The 17,918-nt window shown below is 40.0% G+C and overlaps 1 protein-coding gene across 40 annotated transcripts in view; it reads right to left on the bottom strand.

The window, feature by feature from the left end:
* Positions 1–17,918, bottom strand: part of RBFOX2 (RNA binding fox-1 homolog 2) — a 269,661-nt gene that overhangs the window by 78,021 nt on the left and 173,722 nt on the right. For 4 of the 40 annotated variants that reach the window (XM_026499703.4, XM_048218048.2, XM_048218055.2 and 1 more), the window contains exon 1: positions 15,380–15,641. The exons of 32 other annotated variants lie outside the window; for them this stretch is intronic. In XM_026499703.4, the coding sequence (XP_026355488.1) occupies positions 15,380–15,406 (27 nt within the window). In that variant the 5' untranslated portion in view covers positions 15,407–15,641. Of the gene's footprint in view, positions 1–15,379; positions 15,668–17,918 lie in introns of those variants that run through there. 4 more of the 40 variants (XM_048218047.2, XM_048218049.2, XM_048218058.2 and 1 more) reach the window with 2 other exon arrangements.

The raw sequence follows: 17,918 nt of genomic DNA, 5'->3' as shown, positions 1-17,918 counted from the left end.
GTCAGGTAAGCTCACTGTTCGTATGCCAAACTTTGACCAAAAGAGGGAGGAACTGATGAAAGGAAAAAAGCAGATAAAAGACCTCTCCACACTCCCTCTGGGAGGACCAGCCAGAGGAACAACAGTTCTACAGAACCTCTCTGAAGACTTCTACTAGATCAAGTACAGATGATCCCCAACTTAACAATGGTTTGACTTACAATTTTTCAACTTTACAATGGTGTTCGAGAGAAACGTATTCAGTAAAAACAGCGCTTCAAATTTTGAATTTGGAACTTTTCCCAGGCTCGTGATACGCAGTACAATCCTCTCTCCTGAAGCTGGGCAGACGCAGCCACAGCTCCTAGTCGGCCATGTGATCACGAGGGTCAACAACCTGCACATGGACAACCCTTCTGCACCCAGCCGGCCACTCTGCCTCTCACTTTCAGTAGAGTATTCGGTAAATTACATGAGCTAGTCGACACCTCATTATAAAATAGGCATTATGTTAGATGATTTTGCTAACTATAGGCTACTTTAAGTGTTCTGAGCATTTTTAAGGTAGGCTGACTTACTATGTTTGACAGCATTAAATGCATTTAAATGCATTCTGACTTACCATTTTCAACTTCCGGTGAGCTTATCAGGAGGTAATCCTACAGCAAGTCAAGGAAAATATGTAATCAGCAATACCTGTTACAAAGCTCTGGCCAGCCTACCTTCCTTGTTTCACTCCCCTTTCCTCACCCCTGCTTTCCTAGGATACCCATAAAATGTAAGTGAGTGAGGTTTTTTCCGTTTTTTTTTTTTTTTTTAAAGATTTTATTTATTCATTTGACAGAGATAGATACAGCCAGCGAGAGAGGGAACACAAGCAGGGGAAGTGGGAGAGGAAGAAGCAGGCTCCCAGTGGAGGAGCCTGATGTGGGGCTCGATCCCAGAACGCCAGGATCACGCCCTGAGCCGAAGGCAGACGCCCAACGAATGAGCCACCCAGGCGCCCCAGTTTTTTCTGTTTTTGCATTTTCAAGGGAGGTAAAATTGCTATATAACATTATGTTAGTTTCAGGTGTACAACATAATAATTCGTATCTGTATACGCTACAAAGTGATCACCACAGTAAGTCTATCTCCTGTCACCATAAAATTGATCCCCCTTTTCCTCTGATAAGCACCAATCTGTTCTCTGGATCTATGAGCTTTGTTTTGTTCAATTTCTTTGTTTGGTTTTTTAAATTCCACATATAAGTGACATCATATAGTATTTGTCTTTCTCTGACTTACACTGTTTAGCATGATACCTTCAGAGTCCATCCATGTGGTTGCAAATGGCAAGATTGCCTTCTTTTTATGGCTGAGTAGTATTCCACAGTGTATATGTGTTAAGTGTCTGTGTGTGTGTGTGTGTGTGTGTGTGTGTGTGTATGTGTTTGTGTGTGTATCTCACATCTTCTTTATCCGTTCATCTGCTGGTGGACCCTTAGGTTGTTTCCCTATCTTGGCCATTGTGAATAATTTAGCAGGTAAGGTTTTGTTTTGGCCTTTGCTTTCTAAAGAACACTAACTGGGGATATCATCTGTCTTACCTCTTGTATTTTCCATCTTTGTGTCTTCAAACTCTACATTTTGGGAGGTATCTTCAATTCTATTTTCTATTTGTCTGAGGCATGTTTTCTTTTGACAATTACATTCTTGATCTCTAACCCTCTTGTGCATTCTCAAATTGCTCCCTTTCCATTACACCCAGCAATGGTTTTATGAATGTATTATCTTCCTGAATCTGACTTATTAGTTGGAATGCTGCTTTAGATTTTCTCTATTTCCTTGGATTGTCCGTCAACTTTTCTTTTTGGTCTCTTTCATACTGAAAGTTCCTCTCATATGGCTAATGGTCTTCATGCACTAAAGATCCAGGTAATAAGGACTTGGTTAGCAGGTATGGGTTTTCTCTGCTATTGTATAAGTAAATCTATTTTCTGATTAGTTCTCTCCCTAGAATTAAAACTCTAACTGGGAACTCAGTACGAGACCAAAAACAGAGCCTGTCAACCACCAGGCTTCATTTTGGTGTAAGCTGCTAGGAAAGTGTAGAATGATCTCCTCCCCAAATATAAGACTAAAGGAAGGGTTGCCAATACCTAACACGAAAAGAATTAAATTAAATTTCCCCAAGCATTTTGATCAACTTCTTTGAGCCAAGAGCCAAGCCATCTGGTGTTTTTGTTTTTCCTTTTTTTGATGCTGGAGAAGGGGGGAAGAGCAATACGTGCTGGCCACTTCCACTGGTAAAGCATGGGAGATGCCAAACAGGTCAGTTATCCCTACATAATACACACAGAATCCCTGTTTGTTATTCCTTCCTCACTCCTGCTCTGAGTCCAGAGCCTCTCTGGGGTTTCTGCTCGGTAGACTGGCTTCCAGATCCCTAGCAGCCTCCTTGTCCTCTTTGTTAGGCTTTCGCTTCCACTCCATGTATCCATCAGTTGGTTCCCATTTGCTTTAATTTTTCCAGAGATTTGTTTAACTCTCTTCTTCATTAGTAATATCACTCTTCACCCTTTTCTCTTTGCTGTTACTGGTTTACATCTTTCTGAACCTTCATATTGTCAGTGGGGTCTCACAAAGAGATGAGAGGCTGCAAAAGTATCCCATAACTTGACCCAGAAGTCATGATTTATTTTCTGCAAAAGATTTCAACCACAGGTAAGCTGTAGAATTCAGGTTCCTTTTTAATTTTGTGAAAGGACATGAGTTCGTGAACTTCGTTGTTTCTTTCCAATAACCCTTTAAGAACACCAAGATTCATTAAAAGCAAACTAGAGAAGCTTAAAGGAAAACGAAAAGTATTTACTGCAATTTCTGAAACAGCCCTTGTACTTATGCTTTAATAAATTAGATGCATTTGGATTACAGGAAGCAAAGCAACTCAGGAAGCATCAGAACTAAATGCGTACGTACTATATAAGTCACAGTCCAAACGTCACCTACAAGCTCACTCAGCGCTACATGCTAAATCTTGGCAAATACAAAACATTTCACGGGTCTAATCACTCTCAGAAAACAAATCAAAACAAAACAAAAATCAAGTATTTACCAATTAGAATGCCTAACTCTTCACCTCCTACCTCCTTCACAGAATGTATGATCTGGCCAAGATCAAATGGCATTCTAAAGGAAGGAAAACATTTCCCGACACCCTACTGATCTCTACCACACGGATCAATAAGGCATGCCATAGACTCTGACCCTTCAGTCAGGAAACGAAATATAAACTAGTGGCTGCAATATTGAATCCTTTATCGTAGCGAGACAAATAAACCTAGAGAAGGAATTAGGGTCCTATGTTGGAAAGTTTCACCCAAAAAGCGATCGTAAGTAAGCTGTTATACTAAAACAGGAAAACCTGTCCCAGAGTAAGACAGAATATTCAACTTAAGAAAGAAAGCATGCAGAAAACACAGGATGGAGATCCAAAGTCAGTTCCTAAGAGCACCAAAAAGCTGTCTAAACTTCAATAGTTGCTTAGTAACTTAACACTTCCAGATTCCACTCTACACTTCTTTCCATGTCAAGCCAAATGCTCCAAAACAAAAAAATCTTCAAGCATCCTTAAAAAACAAAACAAAAGAAAAAAATCAAAGGGCATATCTGTTTCTTCTTCCTACTTACAATCTTCCTCACCTGTAACTACGTTATCATTATCCCATCAACTGGACTACCCAGCTTCATTCAAGAATAATTTTTCAGCAAAGAATGCCCAAAGTACAGGAGGTGAACTTTCTACTCATTCTAGGATTTTCCCTTTTAGGAAATGAGGAGCATAAGGACTAGATATTTTAGCCGTTACAGACTAAACATCTTTTGTTAAAGATCTGAACTTCTCAGGAGGATGCTCTGACAGCAGAAAGAACACCAGACAGAGACTATGTAAAAATGAATTCTTGCTCCAGCTCTGCCCTTACTTTGCTATATGACCTTGGACAGTTCACCTTCCTTAGGGATCCACATCCTGACTTGTAAAATAAAGTTCACTTTAGCTCTAAGAATCAATGATTCTGTGATAAAGAAGCCCTACCCAAGGGGCGGAATGCACTAAAAAGGAAGAAACATTAGGTGTATTACCATGTGAAACTAAGTATTTTCTCTGTAACAGAGAGTCAACGAAGTACCATTAAGTAGGTTATCTGCTCCCAGGCCCAAAGTGGCTAAGAGCTACTGTAACGAGCCAATACCTCGATTTCACTCTTATCCTGTGCAAACGCTCCCATATGATTACTAAACCATCAAACTGTAAAACCTCTGTGCTGAGATAAAATTTCAGGAAGCTAATGCTGTGTATAGAATTGTCAAATTGATCAATTCTGCCCTCTCCCATAGGAACCCAAGGCTCCAAGAAAATTAGCAGACTTTTCTCAAGGTTTTGGCTAAAGGTGAATTACAGAGATTTTTCTTATGTAAAGAAAAAATTAGGGGCGCCTGTCTGGCTCAGTCGGTGGAGCATATGACTCCTGATCTTGGGGTTGTGAGTTCAAGCCCCACGTTGGGTGCAGAGAGTACTTAAAAACATAAAATCTTAAAAAAAAAAAAAAGGAAAAAGAAGTTAAATAAATATTAAGGGCCTATTTTCATCATATTATACTTAAGGCAATGGCTATCATCAAAAAAGGGGTACAAATAGCATAAACCAGCACACAGAGAGAACGCTGAAGAGGTACAGAGGATTGCCCTCAAATATTCAGTTAAGTCATGATCACTGTATGTGTGTGAGGAGCTACCGGAGGCCAGAGAAACGACCACTTGATGGAGTTGGAGCGAATAATGCCAGGAGATCACACAGTGCCAAGAATAGAGCCTGTTCCCAATGATGAGAGTGGAAAACCCGATAATTTAAGAAACATCAGGCAGAGTACTAAGAGTCTTGTGCCTCAACAGTGAGGAAAAATTAAGCAGAAACTAAACACAGCTCTGGAACTTTCTAACAGAACTTAAAAAAAAGACCTGAAAGGAGCAAACAATTTCTAAGAAACTCAGTTGTGTTGTAGACAGTGCTCAAGAATATATATAAAATATATATAGATAGATATGTAAGAAGACATCTATCTAGCGTCCAAAAAGGTAAAAAATTCACAGTGTCTGGCATCCAATCAAAAATTACCAGGCATGCAAATAAGCAGAAAAATACAATCCACAATGATGAGAAAAATCAATAGTAACTGATCCAGAACTAATACAGATGTTAGAAGTAGCAGATGAGAATATTAGAACATTTGTATTCCACATGTTCGAGAAAAATTGTATGCAGGGGCGCCTGGGTGGCTCAGTCGTTAGGTGTCTGCCTTTGGCTCAGGGCCTGATCCCAGGGTCCTGGGATCAAGCCCCACATCGGGCCCCCTGCTCAGCAGAGAGCCTGCCTCTTCCTCTCCCACTCCCCCTGCTTGTGTTCCCTCTCTCACTGGCTGTCTCTCTCTGTCAAATAAATAAATAAAATCTTTTAAAAAAAGAAAAAAGAAAAAGAAAATTTGTATATAAAAGAAAAACTGAGCATGTTAAGAGACATGGAAGATATATCTATCTATATCTATCTATATATAAAAGACATATATATCTATATTATATCTACATCTATATATAAAAGACCCACACCAAATTCGAGACAGAAAATACAATGTTTGAGATTAAAAACCAACCAACCAACCAACCAACCACACATTGGGCTTGGATTAATAGCAGATTAGACATTTCAGAAGAAAAAATTAGCACACTTGGTAATACCATAAAAGAAATTATCCAAAAGGAAATACACAGAGAGGAAGAAACACTATAAAACAATGAACAGTGAGCCTTGAAGATGACATGGAATGGTCATGGTCTAATATATATATATGTATTGACAGCTTTTTATTTATTTATTTATTTTTAAGATTTTATTTATTTATGTGACAGAGAGAAAGTCAGTGAGAGAGGGAACACAGCAGGGGAGTGGGAGAGGAAGAAGCAGGCTCACAGCGGAGGAACCCGATGTGGGACTCGATCCCAGTACCCCGGGATCACGCCCTGAGCCGAAGGCAGACGCTTTAACAACTGCGCTACCCAGGCGCCCCTGACAGCTTTTTAAAAGTAGTAATGCAAAGAATCTAACTCTTGCTCATCCTGAGCGGAAGGAAAAGAGGAGACGGCAGTACTGAATATACTCATGTTTAATATACTTACAACGGTTTGCCAAATCCTTCCCATTTCTCTTTGCCCTTCCCCACTGGTTGGGGCCATGCTCTTCTTCCCCCTTTCCTGGCTTTCCTGGAGACTGCTGCTCCTATGACACTTACCTGCGTGCTATCTCCTGGATACATGCTGCCTTCCACTAGAACATCTACAAAAGATTTGTGTATTCCCCAAACAGCTGTTTATTCCCAAATCCTCCTTTCTTCTAGCCACATAAAGCATCCATTTCTAAAAAATGACACTTATATTTTAAGTATTAACTGATGTAAGTAATAAGCACAGGATGTGTGCGATTACCCAATTTAACTCTACTTTTCATTTCAAAAGAGAACCCTGCTAATGAATTAACAAGTTAAAATCCATTAATTCAATCATAAAGTATTTACTAGATACCAAATTGAACCAGATACGATAATGAACACTGGCGGTATAGTCGCAATCCTGAAACTAGTCTGATGGAAAAAACCAGATAAGTACACTCACAACTACAACACTGCAGAGCATGGGCTAAGAGAGCAACACATACACAATGCCAATGAAGCCCAAAAGAAGGACAACCCTATGAGACAGGGCAAGCTTTCTGAGAGAGGCGAAGTCTAAGCTGAACGGTTAAGGCAAGAAATTAACCATGTTGGAGAGAAAGGTATTCTGGCTCAAAGTAATAGTATACGAAAAACCATGAAAAATAGGAAGGTATAAATTATGACACACTTGGGGACTGCAAATGGCTCAGATTTGGGGGTAGAATGGAAGGAAAAAGGAAGGGAAAGGGGGGGAAGAATTTTCATATTTTCTGAGGGAAAATGAGAGAGCAAGCCAAGGGTTTCACTCTTAACAGGGACCCAAGATGACATGCCAAAACTGCTAGGAACCGTGTCCCTGCCCCTGTCATCGAGCTCTGTGAGAAAACTTTCCTGCTATTAGTGAAAGAGGGAGGACCTGCATCCCTCTCAGTCAGGGGTTGGCAAACTATGGCTCTGGTCTAAAGGCGGTCCACCACCCGTTTGTGTGCAGTCTAAATGCCAAGCACGATTTTTATACTTTTAAATATCTAAAAAATTGCAAAAGAAGAATATTTTGTGACACATGGAAATTATATGAAATTCAAATTTCAGTGTCCATAAATAAAGTTTTACTGGAACACGGCCACACTCATTCATTTATGTATCGTCTAGGACTTCCTTCATGTTTCAACAGCAGAGCTGAATAGTTGTGACAGAAACACCATGGCCCTCAAAACCAAAAATATTTACTATCAAGCCATTAGCAGAAAGTTTGTGGATTCTAATCTTTCAAAAAAATCTCATCTCCTTCACTTACGTTTCAGTCTGTCTCTTCAGAACTTTTTCCAAGGATTCTCATAATCAATATTAGATAAAAACATAGTTCTGTTATTTATGGATATAAAAGCATTATTTTATAATTTCATAAAATAATTACTGATTCCATATTTTCTACTTAAGTATTCCTTTATATATGAAATATCAAATTCTGATTGCAGAACTTTATCCTGTAATTCTGAAAGAATTAAATATCATTAGTTACATGATTTCAAGTCACAATTTTAAAAACTGCATTTCCTTTTGTTTACAGCAAGACTAGCCATACTGATTTCCTGAGCCTTAATTAAATAAGAAATATCATTCTAATGTTCTGAAACTGATAGAGCTTTGAAAGAATTCAAGAGGCATGATGAAAAGAATATGCCAAAGGAAGGGAATCTGAGAATATTTCTGTGATACGTGATTTATAATAAGTATTATTACATCAGAATATTTTTCAAGGGTTGAAGTTATCTTTTGGTTGTGTTTTACCTCTATTCTCAACAGAAAAACAAGATCGTGTTTTACTGTTGCTACCAAGTGCAAAGCCTCTCCTAATTCTTAATTTTGTTTTTTCAACATATTTTGATACAATTTCAACATCTCAAAGGAACTTATCATATTTACTTTTGCTGATTTTCAGTATGTCATTTGTCAGTCCAACTGCCATCTCTGAAACAGTATTTCTAAAAAAATAATTTAAAAAAATGAAAATTTCATTGTTAGTAACCTTTGAGGGATCTGAGCAAGACCTAGGTTAGAAGAAGGGTAGATTCTTGCTGAAGAGCTGACAGCCTGCATAGCTTTACAATGGAGAAGAAAAATAATATTCTATTTAAGAGATCCCCTCATTGTTGAAGTTATAAACTGCTGATAACACTACATGATCAATAAGTTATGAAAACTGGGTAAAATCAAAACACATCAAAACCCAAAATTTATAATAAAGATATCATTAATACTCATAATTAATATTTTACTTAGTAATTAGATATAAATGGTAAATCATTCACAGAAATTGAAGTAATCGGTCCGAGACAATCAAGTCTCTGGAAACTGTATGTTTTCTATCTGTGAGGACTGATTCGAGGAAGTAGGTAAGAAATGCAAAAAGGACAGAAGACGAAAGGGAACACTTAGCAGTTACCTCCATGTATTTAGCTTTCATGAAGAAGAGAGATTAAACCTCTCCACGCGACTCTGGATGACAGAACCAGGTGAGGTGAGAAAACCCTAATGAAAACAGCTTGCTGTAAGGAAAACTCTTCTACCTTTTAATGGCCAACAATGGAACTATTTATCTCAATGAGGCTGCTAGTACAATGGAAGAGTATGCAAATATAGAATTAAATAGATTTCAAGTTTGGAAACCTATCTCTGTACTTAGAGCCACCCCGGTGCCTGGCGTCTCAAATCTCAAAGTCTAACGTATGGGAAAAATACCACCTATCTCAAAAAGAGATTGACAAGGGGCACCTGGGTGGCTCAGTCACTGGTCAAGCGTCTGCCTTAGGCTCAGGTCATGATCTCCGGGTCTTGGGATCGAGCCCCTCATCGGGCTCCCTGCTCAGCAGGGAGTCTGCTTGCTTGTCCCTGTCCCTCTTCCTCTGCCCCTCCCCCCTGCCCACTCTGTCTCTGTCTCCCTCCTTCTCAAATAAATAAAATCTTAAAAAAAAAGAGAGACAGAGAAAGACTGACAAGTGATGTATGATATGACCACAATAATGGTGATGTATGTAAATTATGTTGTTGTTGTGTTACTGCAAGTATGTATGTTATTGTGCATGTAAGGTATGCATTGTATGTGTGTTATTACAAGTACAGTTGACCCTGGGTTGGGGTGCCGACCCTGCCTCTGTCCCCACATTATCAAAAATCTGCATATAACTTTTGACTCTCCAAAAACTTTACTAATAGTCTACTGTTGACAGAAGCCTTACCATTAACAGTCAATTAACACGTATATGTACTATGTACTGTATTCTTACAATAAAGTAAGCTAGAGAAAAGAAAATGTTATTAGGAAAACTGTAAGGAAGAGAAAATACATTTACAATACTGTACTTATCGGAAAAAATCTGCATAAGTGGGTGTGTGCAGTTCAAACCCATGTTGTTCAAGGGTCAACTATATTCCACCAAAGCCTTGAATAAGGCAGAAATGGAAATTCCCGAAGTGAATCAGAGAGTCTCAACTACATTCATTCATTCACACAGTCAACAAACATGTACTGAATATGTAAGACCTACAAGAGGCACTGGGGTACCATGGTTAAGAGTGTGGATTCCCAAGCCAGTCTATGGATATGAATCTCCACACCTCTTAGCAGCTGTGTAAACTTGGGCAAGTTACCTAACCATTCTATGTCTCGGTTTCCTCTTCTATACCAAGGGCACAATGATAGGGTTGTGGAGAGAATTTCAATGAGCTAATGTAGCTAAAGTGTTTAGCACAGTACCTGACGGGACTATATCCTACATGTAAGGATTAGCTGATTAGGTACATAACGACTACATTATGACCACAGGCCAGACACCGAGTATGCAACAGACTGCTGACAAGGTTCCTGACCTCGCAGGGCTTACAGTCTTTGGAGGGGTTGGTGGCACAGAAAATAAACAAACAAGCATACCTATAACAAGTAGTGATAAGCACTAAAATCAGGGGTAAGTGGAAAAAAAGCAACATATGGGGATAAGGGAGTTCAGATCAGATGGGCTGGTCAAGGGAGTACTCTCCCATGACAAGCCCTGTGGTCATCTGGGGGAAGAACATTTCAGGCTGAGAGAAAAACAGAAGGAAAGGCCCAGAGCAGGAGGATACAAGGTGTGTTAAGGGATCAGCAAAGAGGCCAGCGTCACTGGAGCGAAAAATGGGACAAGAAGGAGAGAAGTCTGGGGAGACAGGCAGGTTCCTGACCACGCAGAGCCTCAGAGACCAGAGTAAGGACACTGGATTTTATCCTGAGTCTGCAGGGAAACAGCTGGGAAGGTCTAAAGCACAGGAGTGACAAAATCAGACTTGCACTTTAAGTAATTCACTCTGTCAATGACCTCTAAAGAATTATTTGACTCTAAGGTTTCCTGACTGTCATCGTTCTAATGGAAACAGAGGACCATTTCAGCATCCGGGAAACGGCAACGCAACAGCGTGATGGCAGGCCACAGCATTTCTAACTGCTTAGCCTGGACGCTGAGCACTGAAGCCCAATCACAAAGTTGCTGCGTTCGACACAGCGGAGCATTTACAGCAGGGGTGCGTCCCATTTGGGGTTGTTGGATTTCACGGACCAAGAGTCGTGAAGGAAGTTTAAAAGAAAGACTGGACACTGGTTCTGGAATGATGAAACAGAAAGAGCGAGGGATTACGGCTCCAGAAGGGAATGCCTTGGGACACCAACAATGTCAGGTCCCAGAGAGAAACAGTACACCAGAAGGAGGCTGCTGGGCAGAGGGGCGGAATCAGCTCTGTGACTGGTTCCTGGTGATGACCCGAGTGTCATCTAGAGATGTCCAAGAAACAACCCGAGGTAGGGAATTATACAAAGAGATGTTAAAATGGGACTGCTCCACAAACCAGAAGTCAAAAGAGAGAGGAGACTGTCTTCATGTGGCCATCTGAGTAGATATAAGTTTAAAAATTTTCAGGCACGAACAGAAAACTAGAGGAACAAAACCGGGCCTTTATGCCATGCGCTATCATGGCGAGGGATGAGTGTCCTTTACCTTGCAACACGGGGATGTCCTCTGTGGCCTTACAAACTCAAAGAATAGATTATCAAAACGCTAAGCTTTCTGAGTCTCAACTGCAAAACTAAGGAGAAAGGTGAAGTTAAAAAAAAAGAGAAGGGGCAAAAAAGGTGTGTGTTTGGGTGGTGGTGGGGAGGGGGCAAGGGGATGACTGGGAAGAAAAATCATCGAACGAGTCAAAATTGCTCAGATTTAATCACATTTACGCAATTATGGGTATCTTTTCAGGAAAGCTTAGTAATTTTTAGCACAGGAATATTTTTCAAGAGTCCATCTTGGCTCTGGCAAGGCAATGGTTATAACTGAAGATACGGAGTAGTGTAGAAGAATTCAGAAAGAAACCAAATCTCTGGAAAAAGTGAGGCTTTTTTTGGTTCATTGTAAAGGAACATAAATTAGTCTCCAACCCACAATCTGCACCTACCCCCAACTTCCCAGCGTCCTGTGCAGCCCATAGAAAGTGGAAAGTGTGCCAAAACAAACAGTGTGGGCTGAAGCTCTGTGGATGGAGGGTGGGATGAGGTTCGGGTGGAACTGGCAGGGAACCGAATGGAATCACTTTAAAGCAATGCCACAAAATGGACACTGAATAATCACAAGCACTTTCAAAATCCACAGAAAATGAACTATGCTTAAGCTAGATCCCAGAACTGATTCCCTACTCCAACTCATTTCGAAAAACAAACACAGAAAGGAGAGGGGGAAATGAAACAAAGCAAAACGTACCTGCTCTGTTATCTGTCTTTAATTAAAGCATAAAATACCCTCCCTCTTCTCTTCTCCCAACCACCCTGGAACAGAATAGCGACCTGGCAGCAGCTCAGGTGAAAGACTTCAGCCTCCCAGCTACAAAGAGGGGAGATAGCAGACAATGGAACTGGTGATTCATTACAAAAGAATACACTCCAGAGCCGGCCTGCTGCCACATGGGCTCACTGCACTATTTAAAGGAACAGCAACCCCCTTTCCAACCTCCCTTATTCTTAACACCTTCCCTCCTCTCGGTCCTGATGGAAAACAGATTTTGAAGAAAATGCCAGCAAAGCACTGAGCTGTCCAAGAAAGGGAGGGCTTTGTGTTCCACAGAAACTGGCAGTCTTACATTATGGGAGAGTACAAAAATTTTCTTTCACATCCATACTGTAAGAGCTTTTCCTCTCTGCCTGGTATACTTTCCCTTTCAACAACAAACAGTATAACGGAGTCTGAGTCTGGCTAAACATCTTTTTATTAATTGAAGTCATTTGCAATTTTGTTTTTCTAATTTAACACATATTACAAGAAAGACTTTTCCTTCCTTTGATTCTACGCTTTCATTGATGCGAAGAGATGCAATAATTTCGGTCACATACTCAGAAATAAGAGTATCTCAGTGAAATTACTCCTACGACATTTACATGAACAACGGATACACCTAAAGTTGTATTTTAAAAAGTCATAGGAACATGTCTGTCTAGTATGTTAGAATTCTGTGATTAAATTGCCATTTGCTTTTTTTTTTTACACAAAACACTGATTCCCTATTGTAAATGACAGAGCAGTTTGCTAATTACCCCCAAAACTGGCCTTATGAAACTAGAGCTGATATAATAATGAGGCACAACTATTGATATGGGTCTAATAGTGTCATCCACTGAAAGCCCTTTGCCCTTCTTCCATCAAAGTGTGCAATTAATTTAAAATAAAGGATACAGAAATGTCAAGATCTAATATGCAAAGAACCTAGGTGACAAAATGATAAAAAGATATCTAAATACCTTTCTTAATATACTAGTCAAGACACCTAACACCATAATAAACCGTTTAACTTTGATAACCAAACCCTGAACAGTGCAGACATTTTATATTCAGAAAGTTTATGTGACACATCATTATCAAATACTGGGATTAGACGTCTGGCTTGAAAAACAAAAACAAAAACAAAACAAAAAAAAAAAAAACACCCCCCCCCAACCTTGTAGGGACAAATAAAGATTTGGCCCATCTGGTTATTTTCTTTGATTTTTTTTTCTAAATTACTAACAACCACATATGTTATATTGCACAGAAAGAATATACACCAAAACAAATATGCTGGCATACATACTGAAAATCCACAAATCTGATACTCTGTACCTCCCACAGTTACAGAAATTCGGGATGGGCAAAAACGAGCAACTTCCTTCTCTCAGCATCCAGCACACACCCTGAGACAATCGCAGCGCTTTTAATTTATCTCTTAGAATTCTTAACCACCAAGAAATCCTTCTTTCCAGTTCCTATTTCGCTCTCCTGCTTCTCTGCTAAGGCTACAGTTTTCTTAAACACCGATTATTCAGACTGCAACATGAAATGTGCGTGAGAGCGTGCATTCTAACTTGTGCTTACACATGCTCACCCAGTTCCTCCAAAAACGAAGGGCACATGTTTCAAGAGGCCACAGAAACCCTCTGATTAGAAAAAGCACTAGTTTAGAGAACTCTTTCACTGATTTAAAAATATATATAATGAAAAGTCAAGTAGTTGGAAAGCCCTCACTAATAGCTGAGAAAGAAGAGAGCTGTCGCCTGTAATAGTGCCAGTTAATGAAAATTGAATGAGGGCTCCAAGGTTAAGAAGTATCATCTCCCAAGCAACAAAGAGAATCCAGAAGTAAGTCTTCTCTTTTATGCAAATTTTTAAAAAGTAAAGCAGTATTTCTAAAGAGTTTAATAAGGCTAACAACAAAGGGATAAGAAGTGGAAGAGAAAATATTTCAAAGATTTCTCCCCCTTCCAAAAGAGGAGGGGTTTCTTGATTATCTCCAAACTCAGATCTGGTAAAAAATCACTTTGGAAAGATATATTCTTTGGAACTTCCCTTTCCTCTAGGTCACGTTGGCAGAACCTCCCTAATGCTTTCCCTCCTTCCAAACGGCACTGCAGGGCATTATATAACATTTAACGGAACAGTGTTCCTGCCCCTAAAATGATGCCTCTATCCAGATAGCTAGCTGACTCTCTCGCCCTCCGGTGGTGACTCGGAGAGGAAAAGAGAAGAGAGAATACAAAAAAAAGGGCAAACTCCTTAAAAGGAAACCACTGTCCAGTGATGAAATTTCCCTACAGAGCATAAAAGCCTGGAGTGACACCGATCCCCAGTCTGATCCTAAAGGACAGGCACGCTCACCCATGCAAATGAGTTCACTGATGAATCGCAGTCTCATCAGTCTCAACCTATGTGTAAAGAAAAAGGGTAAAAGGAACATGTAGAGGGTGCCAACGAGAAAAAGCACGGCCGGGGGAACGATGGAAGAGTATTCACCTTTCCATTTGTCAGGAATGACTTGCTAAAATGCAGATTAGATATTGCCTGGCATAACCAAAGACAGGCAGAGAGAGAGAGAGAGAGAGATCTTCCATTTCCTACTCCCTCTCCTTCAAACGCCTTTTAATGCCCGTGTGATTGTCATTTATACATTCGGATTTGTTCTCCTCTCACAGAGGGCTCTACCTGCCTCTGCTACACCTGGATATTCCCATGGTTCCTTCTGAAAACGTTCTTTGCCAGTAACAAAGCCATGAAAATGAAGCCTATTTTTCTAGCCTTCATTTTTAATAAGCCATTTACAGCGAAGGCAGCAGAACGGCAATTCCATAGCCAATCCTGAGAAACCACAGTGAATCAGGAATCAGATTTCCCTAGAACACAAATTCTTCTGCAATTCTTAACAGGAAGTCAATCCCTTTCCCCTCTTTTGGGCAGTCTGTAAGAATCTCTTCCTACCTCTGCAGTCTCTCTCCCTCCCTCTTCTCAGAACCAAGACAAAGAGGTAGACAAATCCCCACAGGGTCTTTCCTGAGCTACAGCTGCACAGTACAGGAAACAGGAATCTGCTATGGAGCTGAGGGAGGGGGAGAGAAAAAAGGATATGGATACATCTCTCTCTCTCTCTCTCTCTCACACACACACACACACACACACACACTCAGCAGACACAGACTAACACTTTTCAGTTGATAACAATAAATCTGGCCTTCTCTGAGAGGACAATCATTATTAAAACTCTGTTACTATGCCCGACCTCCAGGTCTTTATTTAGATCCCAGAAACCAGAAAAGAGGCGCGCCGAGGAAACACAAATCTTACCTGAGTGACCATTTTCTTTTCCTCCATAAACCAAACGGCACAGAGGATAAGCCCTTCAGGGCAGTCGTGCTGGGGCGCACCTCCACAGCTTCCCCCCCCCCCCGCCCCCCCAAAGCTAGCTATTTCGGGGCGGGCAACTGATCTCCCTTTATCCCGTTCCCCTTCCTTTTTCTTTCTAGCGTTTCTTCCTTTCTTTTCTCTTCCTCTCTGGCAGCCTCTCCCCCTCCTTCTCTCTCCAGCTCCCTCCCATATCTCAGGCAGATGGCTGAAGGAAGCCCCACCCCTGAATGCCTAAGGTAATTAATCAGAGTGGAGCCCCACCTCTTCCTCCTCCCCCCACCCCTCCCGGCAGGCTGACATCTCCCAACTCCAGAAACAGGCTTGCTGGAGAATGGCAGTTTGGTGTGTGCTTTGCGCACGCGCGCGTGTGCGTGTGCGTGTGTGTGTGTGTGTGTGTGTGTGTGTAGGAGGGAAGGAGGGGGAGAGAGAGAGGGAGGGGCAGGCGCCATGTGCAGGCATATTTTAAGGAATGAATATCTGCTATGGGGGCATTAATTACATAGCACTGGAAGCATTCACAGCAGTTCAGCATAGTTAATACAGATTTAAAGTATTCCACCCGTGAATATCTGATCATAAACAAGAAACGAAACAAAAATTATTTTTTAAAAAACATTTCCACTGATGTACAGTTTACAGATGTAGTGGATTTAATGAAAGAGGTGAAACGCTGCTGAATGACCACTTATAGGAGGGTTTTCAAGGAATGAGAATGGGCAAGAACCTGCCTGTCCTAAATCGGTCTAATGACTGCAAAGGATGAAAAGAGAGGAGGAAGGTAACCTAAGTGCTTATTTTTTCTACTGTAAAAAACCTGGGGATTCTGGAAAAGGTGTCTATAAACACGACTTCTTAAGATACTGAAGGTGTATACAAAAGTGCATACAGATTTGACTGCTGAAGGCTTCCAGTTTCATTATAAATTCTGGTTAACAGAAGCCGCCCTTTGTGTTCTCCCGGCCTTCTGGATTTCAGTCTCTCCTGAAAATCATCAACCCTTTCCTATATACACACTGGGCACCTGTGACATTACTGTAAACAGTAATTGTTACTACAAAGTGCTATAGATATAAAAGATTCGCGAGAACGTTTACTGAACGTAAGTGTTTCTTTAACATTCTCGTATTAAAATGACATAATGAAAAAAGCATAAAGGGGTGATTCAATCTAGAAGTCCTGGTCTAAGTCCTGATTCTGCCCTTTACAAATGATCTTGTTAAAGTCTTTAACTTCCAAATATAAATTCCATAATCTCCCTACTTTAAATTATTAAATTTTCAAATAAAATAATCTGTGTAGATGATGAGTTTATAGTTTTTATCATTTACCTCATAAAAGTAAAGATTTCCTATTTTTTTTAGTATTTGAATAAATGAGATTTTATTCTAAAGGATTTTATTTATATTTGTTATATTTTTATTGTTACAATCTCTAACAGATTACCCAAAGGCAAAGAGATTAATTCTAAAATTAAGCTTCCTATTTTTAAGATAAACACTAAAGAAATCAAAATTTGAAATCACAAATAAAAAAGTAAAATAAAATCACAAATCACACTGAGAATACACCATGTTTTGCTATCTCTATGAGGATTTGTTTGGCGAAATGCATAACCAGCCTTTTTAAAGGTCCTGTATAATAATGTGGGCTGGCACATTGCCAATATAACATCATTGTGCTCCTACCCAAATTAATAATCATTTTAACAATTCTAAAAAGAACACAGAAACTACCGATCTGGAGAACCCGCAGAACTGGCACAACCATAGCTACTTACTGAACACCTACAGTAAGTCAGGCACTATTCTGGGCATTGTACAGATATCTGCACACTTTCAGTATACTCCACAATGCGTAAAGAAATATGTACCGAAGAAAGGGATCTTTAAACATTAGGGGAAAAAAATACCACTATGAGAAAAGGAATAGATCAGTACTAGGTTTGTTCTATTTAACATTTTTAAAAATGATCTGGAAGATAGGACATACTGTATTTTCTGAATTTGCAACTGAAAAGCCAATAAGGAGATAAAATACAGTCAAATTTTTAAAAAATACAGAGTAAGCATAAAAGAGGGAGGTGAGTTTCACTGGAAGCAAAGACAACTCAGTGTATTTCTCAAAAAATCTAAATCACATTTATAGGACAATTATTTATGTTTTCAGTTCTAATATAAGAAATAAACCTGAGAATCACTGTATACTATTCTCTGAATCCACTAGTCCATACAGTGGTAGGTGCAAAAAACCTTGAGCAAGACAGACTCCTCACTCCCCATTCCTCTCTCTCTCTCTCTCTCTCTCTCTCTCTCTCTCTCACACACACACACACACACACACACACACACACACACACACACCCTACCGTTATGAAAGCCGTGGTTATCTTGTGTGACTGCAGCCTCCATACATAAAGACAGACAACAAGGCCCCCAATTTTTTATTTTTTTTTAAATAAAGAGGCAGATGAGGAATCCCT

Source organism: Ursus arctos, unplaced genomic scaffold (genome assembly GCF_023065955.2).
Source record: "Ursus arctos isolate Adak ecotype North America unplaced genomic scaffold, UrsArc2.0 scaffold_21, whole genome shotgun sequence".
In the NCBI taxonomy this organism is placed as follows: domain Eukaryota; kingdom Metazoa; phylum Chordata; class Mammalia; order Carnivora; family Ursidae; genus Ursus; species Ursus arctos.
Note: the sequence above shows the minus strand (reverse complement) of the source record. Positions and strands in the feature narration are given on the sequence as shown.